This window comes from Triticum urartu, chromosome 1A, assembly GCF_056163025.1.
Source record: "Triticum urartu cultivar PI428250 chromosome 1A, HENAU_Tu73, whole genome shotgun sequence".
NCBI lineage: Eukaryota > Viridiplantae > Streptophyta > Magnoliopsida > Poales > Poaceae > Triticum > Triticum urartu.
In genome coordinates this window covers 35,444,529-35,461,541 of record NC_141873.1, presented here as the reverse complement: position 1 = coordinate 35,461,541, position 17,013 = coordinate 35,444,529, and the positions used below count along the sequence as shown (strand labels likewise).

The following is a 17,013-nucleotide window of genomic DNA, read 5'->3' as shown; positions in this document are numbered from 1 at the left end:
CCCACAAGTGACGTGGGCGTCGAAGCCCGCGCCACTTGTGGGACGTGGATGTAGTGTCCGACACCGATGGTACATGTATCTCACACCGACGATACTTTCTATTTAGGGTTTCTCCTCTACCGCTCGGCGACCCTCGACGACCCTTGTTCCTGATAAAATAAAGAGGAAGAAGAAGAAAAAAAAGAGGAGAAGAAAGAATAGAGGAGAAGAACTCCTCTATTCTTTCTTCTCCTCTTTTTTTTTCTTCTTCCTCTTCTTTTTTTATCCTCTTCTTCCTCTCATGTTCGACGACCCTCGACCCCTCGGCGACCCTAGACCCCCTCTCGACCCCCTCATGTCGAAGTTATCGGGTAGGGGGTATATCGACAACGACATACCCGATACATACATACATACATACATACATATCAATTGCATCCATACATATATGAACAAAATTAATATCTACTAATTAACAACCTAAATAAGAAAAACTAATACATATAGGAAGAAGAAGAAAAAAGAAGAGAAGAAAGAATAGAGGAGAAGATCTCCTCTATTCTTTCTTCTCCTCTCTTTTTTTCTTCTTCCTCTTCTTTTTTTATCCTTTTCTTCCTCTCATGTTCGATGACCCCCTCTCGACCATCGACCCCCTCTCGACCCTCATATATAAAACATTTTCTTCCTTCTATTCCTTCTTCCTAAATATATAAAACTTTTTTTAAAATGAAACTAACCTAAAATGTACTAAATCAGAGAACATATATAGATAAAAAAATTCTAATTAAAAATCTAACTTTTGCATATATGTATTTTTAAAACATCATTACAATTGAAAAAATACATACATACATACAAAAAACATGTAAAAAATACAAACATACATATATGAACATACATCAAAAATTACGTATATCTAAAAAATACATACATACACATATATATGAAAAATCTAAAAACATGTAAAAAATAGCATGTATAATAAAAAATGCACGGCGGCGGCGGGGGCGGCAGACGTGCGGTGCTCACAGAGGCGGCGACGTTCGGGGCAGGGGACGGCGGCACGGCGACGGCGACGGGGCAGGGGCGGCGCGTGTCGGGGCAGGGGACGGCGGCGACGGTGTCGGCCGAGGGCGCAGGCGACGGCGTCGGGCGAGGGCGCGGGCGACGGCGACTCGGGGCGCGGGCGACGGCGACGGCTGGGGCGGCGGGCGGCGTTGGGGCAGCCTGGCAGCGTCGATGTGCTCAGCGTCGTCGGGGGGCAACTGCGAGGGAAATGTGAAATTTTCCTAAGTGCTGGCTTATATAGCAAAGGCATTGGTCACGGTTCGTGGCACAAACCGTGACCAATGCCCCCCTTTAGTCCCGGTTGGTGCCACCAACCGAGACCAAAGGCCTCTTTTCAGCAGCCCAAAGGGCGGGAAGCGGCGGCCTTTGGTCTCAGTTGGTGGCACCAACCGGGACTAAAGGGGGGCATTGGTCACGGTTTGTGCCACGAACCGTGACCAATGGCCCCCTTTAGTCCCGGTTGGTGCCACCAACCGGGACCAAAGGCCTTGTGCGGCTGCTGCGTCGAAATTTTAGTCCCACCTCGCTAGTTGAGAGGGGTGCGCAGTGGTTTATAAGCCCCACTGTCGCACCCCTGTCGAGCTTCTCTCCATTGCAGGCTTACGGGCCTAATTGTCACTGCTATGCCTGTGGGCCTACTGGACCTCCTGCGGGCCTGAATCCTGGCCCTTTGATGGGTTTCTAGTCGTATTTAGGCCGTGGGGGCCCAGTAGGTGGCATTTTTTTGTTTTTTTGTTGCTTTATTTATTTTATTTTCTTTTGTTTTTTGCTTTATTTTTTAATTCTTTATGCTTTTTGTTTTAGAAAAATTATAAACTTTTTGTTAATGCCATTAGTTTTCAAATTTGAAAACACTTTTTTTTGTTTTTTTGTTTTCTTTGTTGCTTTATTTATTTTATTTTGTTTCTACTTACAACAAAATAGTTCTTGTTGCTATTTTTCCAGTTTTTTTGTTTTGTTTTCTGCATTATTTATTTTCTTTTGTTTTTTGCTTTATTTTTTTATTCTTTTTGCTTTTAGTCTTAGAAAAATTATAAACTTTCTGTTAGTGCCATTTTATTTTGTGATTAACTTTACTATAAAAATAGTTTTTTTCCTGTTTTTTGATTTGTTTTTTGCATTATTTATTTTCTTTTGTTTTTTGCTTTAATTTTTAATTCGGTTTGCTTTTAGGTTAGCAAAATTATAAACTTTCTGTTAGTGTCATTAGTTTTAGAAAAATTATAAACTTTCTGTTAGTGCCATTAGTTTTCAAATTTGAATAGTTAAAATTTGAATTCTTTAAAAATTGTTTGAATCACAAGTTTGTGATTAACTTACTAAAAATGAGAATGGATGCGCTTATAGAGAAAATTCAACCTAAATTCCTAGTAAATTTCTATGAATTTCAGAGAAATTCACTATGAATTTAGGTTAAACTTTTCTCTATTAGGGCATCTATTTTCACTTTGAGAGGAGCTCAACAAGGCAGAGAGGGAAGGGCTTATAAACCGGTGTGAGCCCCCTTCGGTTGGCGAGGTGAGACTAAACTCTGCCCGCAACGAGGACCAACCCTTTAGTCTCGGTTTGTGGCACAAACCGGGACTAATGGTCATGGGCCAGGGGCGAGGAGAAAAATTATAAACTTTCTGTTAGTGCCATTAGTTTTAGAAAGTTGAAAGTTGAAAGTTGGCATGGGCCAGGGACTAATGGTCATGGTATTACGAGGGCCGAACCATAAGACATGAAAGCATTTCAAATGAACTCTGAAAAAGTTGAAAGTTGGCATGGTATCATAATTTCACCCACATAGCATGTGCATGTACAAAATGGACAATGGTAGCATGTTCGTGTGTTACAAAGTTGGCATGGTATCATCATAACAGTTGCGGGAGAAAGTCTTCACTTTTTCTTCACTTGTGTCATTTGCTTATTGCGCCGTAACCATGGATAATCTTCATTGTTTATCAGGATGCTTGGGTCAGCCTTGACATTGAAGGGAGGAATTTCATGAAACTTTTCATAATCTTCAGACATGTCTGTCTTGCCGTCCACTCCCAGGATGTCCCTTTTTCCTGAAAGAACTATGTGGCGCTTTGGCTCATCGTATGATGTATTCGCTTCCTTATCTTTTCTTTTTCTCAGTTTGGTAGACATGTCCTTCACATAGATAACCTGTGCCACATCATTGGCTAGGACGAACGGTTCGTCAGTGTACCCAAGATTTTTCAGATCCACTGTTGTCATTCCGTACTGTGGGTCTACCTGTACCCCGCCGCCTGACAGATTGACCCATTTGCACTTAAACAAAGGGACCTTAAAATCAGGTCCGTAGTCAAGTTCCCATATGTCCACTATGTAACCATAATATGTGTCCTTTCCGCTCTCGGTTGCTGCATCAAAGCGGACACCGCTGTTTTGGTTGGTGCTCTTTTAATCTTGGGCGATCGTGTAAAATGTATTCCCATTTATCTCGTATCCTTTGTAAGTCAATACAGTCAAAGATGGTCCCCTGGACAACAAGTACAACTCATCACAAACAGTGTTGTCACCTCTGAGATGTGTTTCCAACCAACTGCTGAAAGTCCTGATGTGTTCACATGTAATCCAGTTGTCGCACTGCTCCGGGTGTTTGGAGCGCAGACTGTTCTTGTGTTCATCGACATACGGGGTCACCAAGGTAGAGTTCTGTAGAACTGTGTAGTGTGCTTGAGACCAAGAATATCCGTCCCTGCATATTATTGAGTCTCTTCCAAGAGTGCCTTTTCCAGTCAGTCTCCCCTCATACCGCGATTTAGGGAGACCTATCTTCTTAAGGCCAGGAATGAAGTCAACACAAAACCTGATAACATCCTCTGTTTGATGGCCCATGGAGATGCTTCCTTCTGGCCTAGTGCGGTTACGGACATATTTCTTTAGGACTCCCATGAACCTCTCAAAGGGGAACATATTGTGTAGAAATACGGGCCCCAGGATGACAATCTCGTCGACTAGATGAACTAGGACGTGCGTCATGATATTGAAGAAGGATGGTGGGAACACCAGCTCGAAACTGACAAGACATTGCGCCACATCACTCCTTAGCCTTGGTACGATTTCTGGATCGATCACCTTCTGAGAGATTGCATTGAGGAATGCACATAGCTTCACAATGGCTAATCGAACGTTTTCCGGTAGAAGCCCCCTCAATGCAACCGGAAGCAGTTGCGTCATAATCATGTGGCAGTCATGAGACTTTAGGTTCTGAAACTTTTTCTCTGGCATATTTATTATTCCCTTTATATTCGACGAGAAGCCAGTCGTGACCTTCATACTTAGCAGGCATTCAAAGAAGATTTCTTTCTCTTCTTTCATAAGAGCGTAGTTGGCAGGACCTTTATACTGCTTCGGAGGCATGCCGTCTTTTTTGTGCAAATGTTGTAGGTCCTCCCGTGCCTCAGGTGTATCTTTTGTCTTCCCATACACGCCCAAGAAGCCTAGCAGGTTCACGCAAAGGTTCTTCGTCACGTGCATCACGTTGATTGAAGAGCGGACCTCTAGGTCTTTCCAGTAGGGTAGGTCCCAAAATATAGATTTCTTCTTCCACATGGGTGTGTGTCCCTCAACGTCATTCGGAACAGCTAGTCCACCGGGACCCTTTCCAAAGATTACGTAGTGTAAATCATTGACCATAGCAAGTACGTGATCACCGGTACGCATGGCGGGCTTCTTCCGGTGATCTGCCTCGCCTTTGAAATGCTTGCCTTTCTTTCGACATTGATGGTTGGTCGGAAGAAATCGACGATGGCCCAGGTACACATTCTTCCTGCATTTGTCCAGGTATATACTTTCAGTGTCATCTAAACAGTGCGTGCATGCGTGGTATCCTTTGTTTGTCTGTCCTGAAAGGTTACTGAGAGCGGGCCAATCGTTGATGGTCACGAACAGCAACGCCTTAAGGTTAAATTCCTCCTGTTTGTGCTCATCCCACGTACATACACCGTTTCCATTCCACAGCTTTAAAAGTTCTTCAACTAATGGCCTTAGGTACACATCAATTTCGTTACCGGGTTTCTTAGGGCCTTGGATGAGAACTGATATCATAATGAACTTCCGCTTCATGCACATCCAAGGAGGAAGGTTATACATACATAGAGTCATGGGCCAGGTGCTGTGATTGCTGCTCTGCTCCCCGAAAGGATTAATGCCATCCACGCTTAAAGCAAACCATACATTCCTTGGGTCCTTTGCAAACTCATCCTAGTACTTTCTCTCGATTTTTCTCCACTGCGACCCGTCAGCGGGTGCTCTCAACTTCCCATCTTTCTTTCGGTTCTCATTGTGCCATCGCATCAACTTGGCATGCTCTTCGTTTCTGAACAGACGTTTCAACCGTGGTATTATAGGAGCATACCACATCACCTTCGCGGGAACCCTCTTCCTGGGGAGCTCGCCGTCAACATCACCAGGGTCATCTCGTCTGATCTTATACCGCAATGCACCGCATACCGGGCATGCGTTCAGACCTTGTATGCACCGCGGTAGAGGATGCAGTCATTAGGGCATGCATGTATCTTCTCCACCTCCAATCCTAGAGGGCATACGACCTTCTTTGCTGCATATGTACTGTCGGACAATTCGTTATCCTTTGGAAGCTTCTTCTTCAATATTTTCAGTAGCTTCTCAAATCCTTTGTCAGCCACAGCATTCTCTGCCTTCCACTGCAGCAATTCCAGTACGGTACCGAGCTTTGTGTTGCCATCTTCGCAATTGGGGTATAACCCTTTTTTGTGATCCTCTAACATGCGATCGAACTTCAGCTTCTCCTTTTGACTTTCGCATTGCGTCCTTGCATCGACAATGACCCAGCGGAGATCATCATCATCGGGCACATCGTCTGGTTCCTCTTGATCTTCAGCAGCTTCACCCGTTGCAGCATCATTGGGCACATCGTCTGGTTCCTCTTGATCTTCACCAGCTCCCCCCGTTGCAGCATCACCGTATTCAGGGGGCACATAGTTGTCATCGTACTCTTCTTCGTCGTCGTCTTCCATCATAACCCCTATTTCTCCGTGCCTCGTCCAAACATTATAGTGTGGCATGAAACCCTTGTAAAGCAGATGGGAGTGAAGGATTTTCCGGTTAGAGTAAGACCTTGTATTCCCACATTCAGTGCATGGACAACACATAAAACCATTCTGCTTGTTTGCCTCAGCCGCATTGAGAAACTCATGCACGCCCTTAATGTACTCGTAGGTGTGTCTGTCACCGTACATCCATTGCCGGTTCATCTGCGTGCATTATATATAATTAAGTGTCCAAATTAATAGAAGTTCATCATCACATTAAAACCAAAGTTCATACATAGTTCTCATCTAACAACATATAGCTCTCCGGAGCATCTAATTAATTAAACCATACATTGAAACTATGTAAAACATTTCAATGCGAAAACAAATGCGATCATAATCGCAACCAAGGTAACAATTGATCCAACGGCATAATGATACCAAGCCTCGGTATGAATGGCATATTTTCTAATCTTTCTAATCTTCAAGCGCATTGCATCCATCTTGATCTTGTGATCATCGACGACATCCGCAACATGCAACTCCAATATCATCTTCTCCTCCTCAATTTTTTTTTTCCTTCAACAAATTGTTTTCTTCTTCAACTAAATTTAACCTCTCGACAATAGGGTCAGTTGGCATTTCCGATTCACATACATCCTACATAAATAAAATCTATGTCACGTTGGTCGGCATAATTTTCATAAACAATAAATGAACCAAATAGTTATAAAGATAATATATATACCACATCCGAATCATAGACAGGAGGAGGGCCGACGGGGGCGGATACCAAAACCATCGCACTATATAAGATGCAATAATAAAAGTAAGAAAATAATACAAGTATCTATGTAAACATACAAGTAAGAATATTTTTCCTTTCAGAAAGAAGATAAGAACAAGAGGCTCACCACGGTGGTGCCGGCGATGAGCTTGGCGCGGGTGATCGATGGCGGCGAAGACGGGGACGGGGCGTGATGGACCGCTAAACCTAGACAAATATTATGGAAGATGGAGCTTGGGGGTCGAGCTTGGAGAGGAGAAAGCTTAAGTAGTGTGGCTCGGGCATTCCATCAAACACCTTGTGTGCATAGGAGGTGAGCTAGAGCACCACCAAGCCCTCTCCCCCTCGGCCAGAGAAAAACAAAGCACTGGGGTGCTCTGCTCGCGAGCGAGGGGTATATATAGGCACATCATTGGTCCCGGTTGGTGACATGAGCCGGGACTAAAGGGGAGCCTTTGGTCCCGGTTCAAGCCACCAACCGGGACCAATGGTGGTGGGCCAGGAGCGAGGCCCATTGGTCCCAGTTCATCCCACCAACTGGGACCGAAAGGTCCAGATGAACCGGGACCAATGGCCCACGTGGCCCGGCCGGCCCCCTGGGCTCACGAACCGGGACCAACGTGGGCATTGGTCCCGGTTCTGGACTGAACTGGGACTAATGGGCTGACCCGGCCTGGACCAAAGCCCTGTTTTCTACTAGTGATTGGCTCCCACATATTCTACGAAGATCTTTATCGGTCAAACCGCATAACAACATACGTTGTTCCCTTTGTCATCGGTATGTTACTTGCCCGAGATTCGATCGTCAGTATCATCATCCCTAGTTCAATCTCGTTACCGGCAAGTCTCTTTACTCATTCTGTAATGCATCATCCCATGACTAAATCATTAGTCACATTGCTTGCAAGGCTCATAGTGATGTGCATTACCGAGAGGGCCCAGAGATACCTCTCCGATACTCAGAGTGACAAATCATAATCTCGATATATGCCAACTCAACAAACACCATTGGAGACACCTGTAGAGCATCTTTATAATCACCCAGTTACGTTGTGATGTTTGATAGCACACAAGGTGTTCCTCCGGTATTCCGGAGTTGCATAATCTCATAGTCAGAGGAACATGTATAAGTCATGAAGAAAGCAATAGCAATAAAACTAAACAATCATTATGCTAAGCTAACGGATGAGTCTTGTCCAGCACATCATTCTCTAATGATGTGATCTCGTTCATCAAATGACAACACATGTCTATGGTTAGGAAACTTAACCATCTTTGATTAGCGAGCTAGTCAAGTAGAGGCATACTAGCTAGGGACACTCTGTTTGTCTATGTATTCACACATGTACTAAGTTTCCGGTTAATACAATTCTAGCATGAATAATAAACATTTATCATGATATAAGGAGATATAAATAACAACTTTATTATTGCCTCTAGGGCATATTTCCTTCACTATGAATCTTTTGGGTCAAGTTTCATAGAAATTTCTTTTGAAATACATCATCTCAAATGGATAATAAATGACTTGAGATTAATCATATCTATAAGGAATACGAATAACAATTAAATCTGACAAGTTTGGGGTGCAAAATATACTATTGCCACAAAAGACGTGAAAACTATAGGAACAGTCGCTCGGATAGAACAAAGAATGACCGTCTCGATCCCACGCGGATGATTGTTAAAAGGAGGTTGGAGCCAATATTCAAATTCACATGGAATTGAGATATAGGGGACTAATCCAAATGAACTTTGCTAGTACCATTCCTTTGATCCAAATGGCGTTCATAGGAATGGAAACCATAAGGATTAGAATCATAGAAAGAACCTCCAAACGATATAAAGAGTAGTTTAAGCTTATTTCAGCTTCACATGCATGCATGTCAATGTTGCGTCCCACAACTAAGGTAGATGCACTATTAGGGTTATCGGTACGATCTGCCGATCTCAATGATCTGTTGCAAAACTAGGCGGCTTGGAGAGCAGAGGATGGGAATCGTTAATGGACTAAAAAATCAATCAAACCATCTATTTTCAAGTAGTATGGTATATTTTCTTACGGTTGATATGAACCAAATTCGTTTAACATATGTTGGGCAACCTTACGCGTCCGTCGACGGATAATCTAAAAAGATCCGCCCCCTCAGTAGCCGTTAGATCTAGTCACACCAACGATCTAGCCCCGTCCTTATTATTGCAACAGAGTTCATGTTGTAGAACCATCTTTGCAACAGAGTTCATGTTGCAGAAACATTCAGGGCTTGTAATTTTTTTCGTCTTCACTTATTTCGCAACATAGATGATGTTCCGGAAGGAGTTTCGTAACATAAATGATGTTGAACAAATTAGAGGAAGAACGGGAGTTTGGGAGAAACACGGGAGGCACTGCGCCTGAGGGATCCATGTTCAGATCCTGTAACATACGAGTTGTTGCGGTGTCAAAACTGCAACAAAGACTCAGTTGCCAAACCGTAAAAGATAATGCGGGTGAGCCCCATAGGACACGCGTCACACGAACAAGGGGGTGGACGCCAGCGTGCGATCCACCAGCTAAAGCCAAGCTTTTCCCAATAAATAAGCAGCTCAAGGGTAACCTTTTCGGGAATACTGCTAGCAAGAAACCAAATATGTGCATGGGTGGAGTCCATCCATAAGCCACACACCCAGAAAGCGTATGAACCGTGTTGGATCACCAAAACATGGGACGCTCCACGAGGACGACGATAGGGACCACCCAGGGTTCAGATACGTGTCTGTCATTCAACTACCTTATTTGGACCTTCTTGACACACCAACCTCACAAGGAATTAGGAAACAGACAACATACTATGCAGCGCCCACTGCCAAAGCCACGCGGTGCCAGGGTTTTCGAAACCATTTGGTCCCCGTGCCCATGTGTCGGCTAGCTAGAACGAAACCCAGTAGTACTGTCACTCGCGACGACAGTTAGCTACCAAAAACATCTTCCAAAGAAAGAAGAGCGAGAAACTATATGCAGTACTAGCAATAAGATTGCAATAGGGTGTGGACGTTAGCGAACATACTAACTCGACCAACGATGGCAATGCAATTACTAGTACACCACATTGCGTTCTTCCAATCGTTGATGATACCAAAGTTACGAACCACTACTGGTGCTACTACAGAATACGGTATCACTTACCATTACTACGGAACAGAATATCACTTACTACAACTCGAAATAAAAACACTGACAAGTCACCACTCGTTGCTTACAACCAGTCTGCTGATGGGATTCATACATACCAACTCTTACTCTATGTGATCAATTAATCGATGGATTATGTAACTCACAATGGCAGCAACTAACTGAACATGAATTGTAATCGCTGAATTCACTTTGCTTGCTTACTGTTGGGCGACGACGCTTGTTGAGTTGAGAGGGTCAGCGATCGTCTGGCACCCGGTAGGACTCCGCGTTGATCTCCGATAAGCGTGAGCCAGGAAGTAGCAGCTGGGGACGAGAACATTTACAGAATTACAAATGGTTTCCTAGCAAGGAGCGACAGGAGCTCAACTTATAAGGGGAGTGAGGGAGGGAGCAGAGGAAGAACGGGATCTCACATTGATCTGATTCTGCACCGTGGGTGGGCGGTGGCGAGGGCGGCTGCGTGGCAGCGCGCCGGTGAGGGCGTAGATGTCTTCCTCAATCTCTTCTGTGGAGAGCGTCGCGGAGAACCGTGGCCTGTCGAGCGCATCGGCGCGGACCAACCGTCGCTTGCGCTCGGACGCCTGCGGTGGCACACTCACAGCTGCCTCATCTGTGTGGGATGACATAGCAGGGCGGCGGCGGCGGGGGTGTGCCTTCAATGCCTGCGGAGAAACCGCCTCAGTGACCACAGGGGACTCGTTGTCCCTGGGGTTGCCGACACCCGATGCCACGGCCACTTCATCGAGGCCGAGTTGTAGCCTCTGGCTGACCTTGTTGAGATGTTGCGAGGAGGAACCCATGGCCGGGGCAATGGCCTCGCCAGCGCGGTTGACGGGAGCGTCTCGCGGCATCTTGAGCGTCGACCGGTGCGAAGAAAGCATCTCGCGGTGGGCACTCAGTGACGTTGTCACAGCCTCCGCGGCAGTGCCCCACACCTCCCCAACGCTGCTTTCTATCCCTCGATCTGACGAGGGAGGCTCGGTCGGTGGCTCCGTCGAATTCACCATGGTCGCGGGCGAAATCTTGCCCTTAAACGGTGCTTCTGCGGCCGCTCTAGATCTGAAAGCGGCGTCGGCAGAAAGTGAATGGCGTGGATGTGGTGAGGAGGAGTGAAGAGTGAGATACGATAGGGAGGAGTGGGTTTGTCTGCAGCGATGGGAGTACGGGCGAAAGGGGAAATAGGTAGATGCATCGCTAGTGAATAAGTAACGGGGCCGCATGAGCATGCGTGAATTCTTCACAGGGGGGGGGGGGGGGTACAATGGGGTTTTCACTTCTGCTTTACGTCATTTTTGGAGTTTTTTCTATGGGACAGTGTTTGGACTGTTGTCTCCGCACACTCCATTTCTCCATGAATTTCTCCTTTCATTCCATTGAATGGATCACCAGTTTTAAAAAGTAATATTTAGATGTTAGTCTGCCTAGGGGAAAAGTGCATATAATGCAATGCTCATCTACACATTTACTTTCATGTTGAATGGTCCCGTAAAAACCCACAAAAATATTTAAAAGCTTCCTTTGACAATTAACCTAAGGATATATTCTTAGTGATGTATAACATGAGTTTTGAGTCGAATTGACGATCTAAAAACCATGCGTGTCATACAAACCTGGAGAGAGATATTATCCAAGTTCATAGGCACTGAAATTTGTGTCGATTTGGCTAATGAAAGATTTTAGATAATTCATATCCTAAGGTAAATAGTTATAAATGTTTCATGCAAATGAGTTTTTCATATACATTTTTGTGTTTCTTTACTAACTTTTTGGAACTTACTTTTACAAACATATTATTTCCTTCTTTTATCCGTTAGAGGGTGACTAAAAATCACTAGTTTCCAATAAAAATGTGCATGGTTAACTATCATTAACCGACAATCAAAGTTTTTTAGGAATGCATTACTACTACCGCTGATTAGACCATCTACATCTACGCAGGGCCATTGAGGGTCCTGTGTGTGCCGAGGGACCCCAAAATGCAGGGGGGGCCAGTTTGGGCCGAATTTCTTTAGTGGCCCGATGTGAATAGCAGTGTGGACTGTATAGCATAGTAATTGGGTACTGAGGGATTTGCAACGACCAAGCTCCATAGAGCTCGTTTTGAAAGAAAAAAACATATTTAGAAGTTTTTTTTAAATGTCATTTTTTTTCACAGATACATATGTATATTCTTCAAGTTTGTATAAATTTCATCAACTAATTTGATTATTTGCATGCTACACAAAAAAGACAAATATCTGACCCAAATACAACAAAGAAAAAACCTATTTTAATCTATGTATTGGTCTTTTTGTGTAGATCACATATGAATATGTGTGTTCATGAAATTTTATACATGTATACTACAACTATATGTCTACATGTATACTTTTTTCAGAAAAAAATAGGTATAGAAAAGTATTTTCTCTGCAAAAAATATAAAGGACTCTATGGAGCTCGGCCTTTGCTTGCACTTTTCGAGTAATTGGGGCCTTATTTCCCTCACGTTCCTCAAAAAAAAGTAATTGGGGCCTTATTGGTAGCCTGGTCGTTGGGGCTGGTCATCTGGTCACTGCTAAGCGCGACGACTATTTGTCCCTTTAAGCGAGGCGAGATGGGAACTCTCGCTGAAGTTGTTCCTCCACATGACTGTATTGGGCCGGCCCACTGGCGCGTGCTCGATCCCTAGTGTCCAGGCTGCGATCCCGCGCTGCTGGCCACTCGGACTAGGATTCCTCTTGTGTTTAGTTGTAGGGCGCGTCCTACTTGATGCTATTTCATCCGTTTTTTTCTTTCTGTTTTCTTTTGTTTCTTTTATTTATTTTTCTCCATTTTTCATTCTTTCTTGCATTTTGTTTCTTAGTTTTTCTTGTATTTTGTTTCTTCTTCATTTTTTGTTTGGATTTATTTTTTCTCTGTTTTTTGTTTTCTTTTTGTTTTTTCTTATGTTTGTTTCCGTTTCCACTCTACATTTTTGTATGTATCAAAAACATTTTTTTAATAAGTGATCAACAGTTTTTGTATAAACGTTAAACATTGTTCGAATGGTTATTCAACATTTTTTAAATACTTGTTCAACATTTTTTAAATACTCATTTAACATTTTTTTAATACGTATTCAACAATTTTTTCAAGTAGTTTTCCAACAATTTTAATACTTACTCAAAATTCTCAAATACTTGATAAACATTTTTCAAATATTTTTTATATTTTAAATACTTTTTCAACATTTTTCAAATTGTTTTTCAACATTTTTAAAATACTTTTTCAACATTTTTTAAATGCTTGATTAACTTTTTTATATACATGATCAAGAAATTTCATCATTTTTTTAATACATGGACAATATTTTTTGTACATTCAACATTTTTCAAAGTGTGATAAAAATTTTCCTTACACTATTATGCGAAGTAAGTAATATATATGTTTTGAATATTTAAAAGTGTAAAGTAAAACTATAAAACGAAATCAAGAAACAGAAAAGAAAAGGAGGCAGTGTGCCTACCACGAACTGGGCCGGTCCATATCGTCGGTGCCCTTCAGCGAGTCAGATGACTCGGCTCGCTTAATGCGAGGTATAGGGGCGGCCGCTGCTAAGCTCCCTGAACGTTTCGTTTGTGTTTCTGTGATTGCAGATTCGTTTTCTGTTTCTTGTTTCTTAATCGCCGGGCCTAGGTAAGCAGGTTGTATGGCAGCAGCGGCACTGCAGCAGGATGCAGCACGGCCTCAGCGATTACACGGCGTAGCATCGGCCAACACCGAGGAGAAGCACCAAGTACTCGGCAGCCTCTTTTTATATAAACTACAGTCTATTTAATTTACTACTCAATAGTATTGTTTTTATTGAATAATATGTTAGTCTGTTACCGACTTAGCGTGTGTAAACAGTATTGAATAATTATATTAGTTTTTTTAATTTTCATACTTTGTGTAGATGTAAATCAGTTTATTGATCATTATTTTCATATTTTCTCTGCACACAAAATGTTTGGGAGGCTAGTTTGTCTAGTCACTTAATTTGTCACGCGCCCAAAATTTCAAAGAGCTTGTTTGAAATTACAGTTTGGCCTTTTTTACTTATTTTGATAACCTATATATAATTCACGGAGTTCGAATGCATTTTGTATTACTTTTATTTGTGGTTCATAAAACATAAATAATCATCTATGAAATTATACATGTTTGGAGTTATATAATGAAGTGGGGGTATGGTTCCGTTTTGTTATAAGCAAATGTTCAAATTTTAGGGGCCCCATTGTGCATTTCGCACCGGGCCCCGAATTCATGGAGACGGTCCTGCATCTACGGAACCCTCACCATCCGCATGTTATCTTCTCTCTGAGCAATGCTGTGTCTCAGCATCGCTTCTATTTGCACAACCATTTTGAGTTCCAGGTTTAGAGTTTGAGGGGTACAATGGAAAGTTGGAAATTGGATCTGAGGCATGCACCGCATTATATAAGATATACTAATTTATAGTTCATGCCATGTATATGGGACGGTACCATTTAATAAATGTGCTTAGTTACTTCTCATTAACTCGCTACCGGATTTTGACCACATTTAGCAATATGGTTTTTCAGAACCATGGGGGAGAGTAGGGATTGGAGGAGATTTGGCGTCCCCTTCCTCCATCCAATTCCCTCAATTGTACAAACATCCCTAAACCCATCACACTCCAAATCCCCTTTCTACGAAAAAATGGTTTGGTAGACAGGGTTTGTTGCAAGGTAAAACTCATATTCATCTATAACCGGATAATAATAAAAAATCCTTTTTTGCACGAAGATTGTGCAAATAACAGCGCTAGACTTCAAAATCCATTTTTTTACATCAAACATGTTGCAAATATCAAGTCAATAATTGTTGCAGTGTAATTGGTTGCAATAAAAGTACAACAACATAGTGCGGAATAAAATATAAAAAAATCACATCATACAGTTAGCTACAAGTATCATGGTTCGGAAAATGAAGAAAATTATCTATATCTATATCTATGTCTATACCAATTAATAAAGCAAGGTGCATTTCGCCAATTTTTTCATCCGTTCACCGCCGAATGTTTTTATTTTTTTTATCCGAGGTGGTACTAAATTCTTATGTGTTTATCTGCTAGAAAAAGAAATTTTGTACGTGGGCCGCGCGCTGTGGCCCAGCAAATCTAGCCCACTTCATTTTTCTGCCCACGCAACTAGGAAAATTCTGTTTTCCGCACCGGGCTACAAATAGTCGGAGATTCGCACATGACAACCAATAATGGGCTGGCCCATTTTTCTTGTTTTCTGTGTTTTACTTCTATTTTTATTCTCCTTTCTTTATCTCTTTTTCCCATCCAACTTTATTTTTCGTTTAGAATTTTTTTCTTAAATTAAAAATTCACAAAAAACATTCATAATTAGAAAAAACAAATTCTGAAAAAAATTCAGAATTCCAAAATTTAGTTGCTATTTTAAAAAATATTCATAACTTGCAAAAAGTTTCCCAATTTTTTTAAAAAGTTATTCAGAATTAAAAAATAAATTTTGGAAAATGATCAGAATTTCAAAATGTTGTTGCTATTTTAAAAAATATTCGGAACTTGCAAAAAAATTCCCGTCTTTTCGAAAAAATGTATCGTTTTTCAAAATTGTTCGAGATTTATAAAAATAAAATGGATTTATAAAAAATGCTCCAAATTTGAAAAATATTCTCATTTTAGTGAAATTTTCATAATTAAATATAATGTTCATGTGTAAAAGATACAAATGTTAAAAAAATATTATGAATTTTCAACACATATTCCTCTTTTAAAAAATGCACAAATTCAATAATTTTCATATTTTTATAAAAAAATTTGGTGCTTTATGAAAATGTTTGTGAATTTTAAAAGATGTTCCCTTTCATATTTTGGTCGTGTTTTTTTCCGAAAGTCTACATAATTTTCAAAAAACTGTTTAAAATTTAAAAAATTGTTCATTTTTCCTAGAATATTCAGAAATTCCATACCTTAAAATTCCCTCGATAGAAAGGATTGAAACGTAGAGTAGATTGAATAACTCATGGGCCTTCTCATGTGTACGATGACGTAATAAAACTCTTAAATGCCCTCAATCAATGAATGGAAAAATAGCGGATTGATTCCTTCACATGTGGCGAAACCGGCAAGCTAAATGTTCTTTTTTTGTGTGCACACAGAGTTTTGTTTGCACATATAATTCTCACTGAATTTAAATGCATACTATTTTTTCTCCCGTTGCAACGCACGAGAATATGTGCTAGTTATTGTATAAACACGGTCCCATGCAATAGTCTAGATGAAACTCCAGTTTGTCGATTAGCAAATGGGTTGTGGTTCATCACAAAGAAATATTACAACAGGCTAAGGAAGGGTGTTGTTTTCCCCTGATACCCCCATGAGCCGAGAGCGAGCACGTAGACAACGTAGATGATGTTTGAGATGTAGGCGGGGATGGTGAGAAGTAGGGAAATACAATATTCACCACTACAGCATAAAGATAAATTGACTGGTCAAAACTCACGTCGGCAGTCTGTCAGTGATGATCTCATCATCATAGATGGGCCAATTGGCTTGTCTGTGATGAGATTTATCACTGAAGAGCCCGCCAGTCAGTGCTAAGTAGAGTCTTATCACTAACCGGCCCTATAGAAGTGGTGGGCCTGTGATGTCAAATTCTGACTGCTAGCTTTGGGCTCCATATTAGTACAAATCACAACATCAGATTGATATACTTCCAATATTCCATTTCATATGCACATATACAAAATATTTTTTTGCTGCATTTCATGGCATACACATACATTGCATTGAGTAGCCTCATGTACAAACAACTGCATATCATGATCATAAAAAATTATTGTTGGACAATTGATAGAAAAGCAGCATTATTAACTATGATCATTCATGGCATAATCTTGTATAGACATTATGTACGTGATAGGTAGGCCATTATACAATTGTTTCTATTACTATTGCTCCACCCCGAAGCCGCTATCCGGCA

General features: G+C 41.6%; 1 protein-coding gene across 1 annotated transcript; it reads right to left on the bottom strand.

The window, feature by feature from the left end:
• Positions 1 to 10,029: 10,029 nt before the first annotated feature.
• On the bottom strand, positions 10,030 to 11,219 carry LOC147988817 (uncharacterized). The gene is made up of 2 exons (XM_087547601.1): positions 10,450 to 11,219; positions 10,030 to 10,339 (listed from the first exon to the last, which is right to left on the bottom strand). The coding sequence occupies exons 1-2, from the start codon at positions 11,041 to 11,043 to the stop codon at positions 10,271 to 10,273; spliced, it is 663 nt and encodes a 220-aa protein (XP_087403727.1). The 5' UTR covers positions 11,044 to 11,219; the 3' UTR covers positions 10,030 to 10,270.
• Positions 11,220 to 17,013: the final 5,794 nt, after the last annotated feature.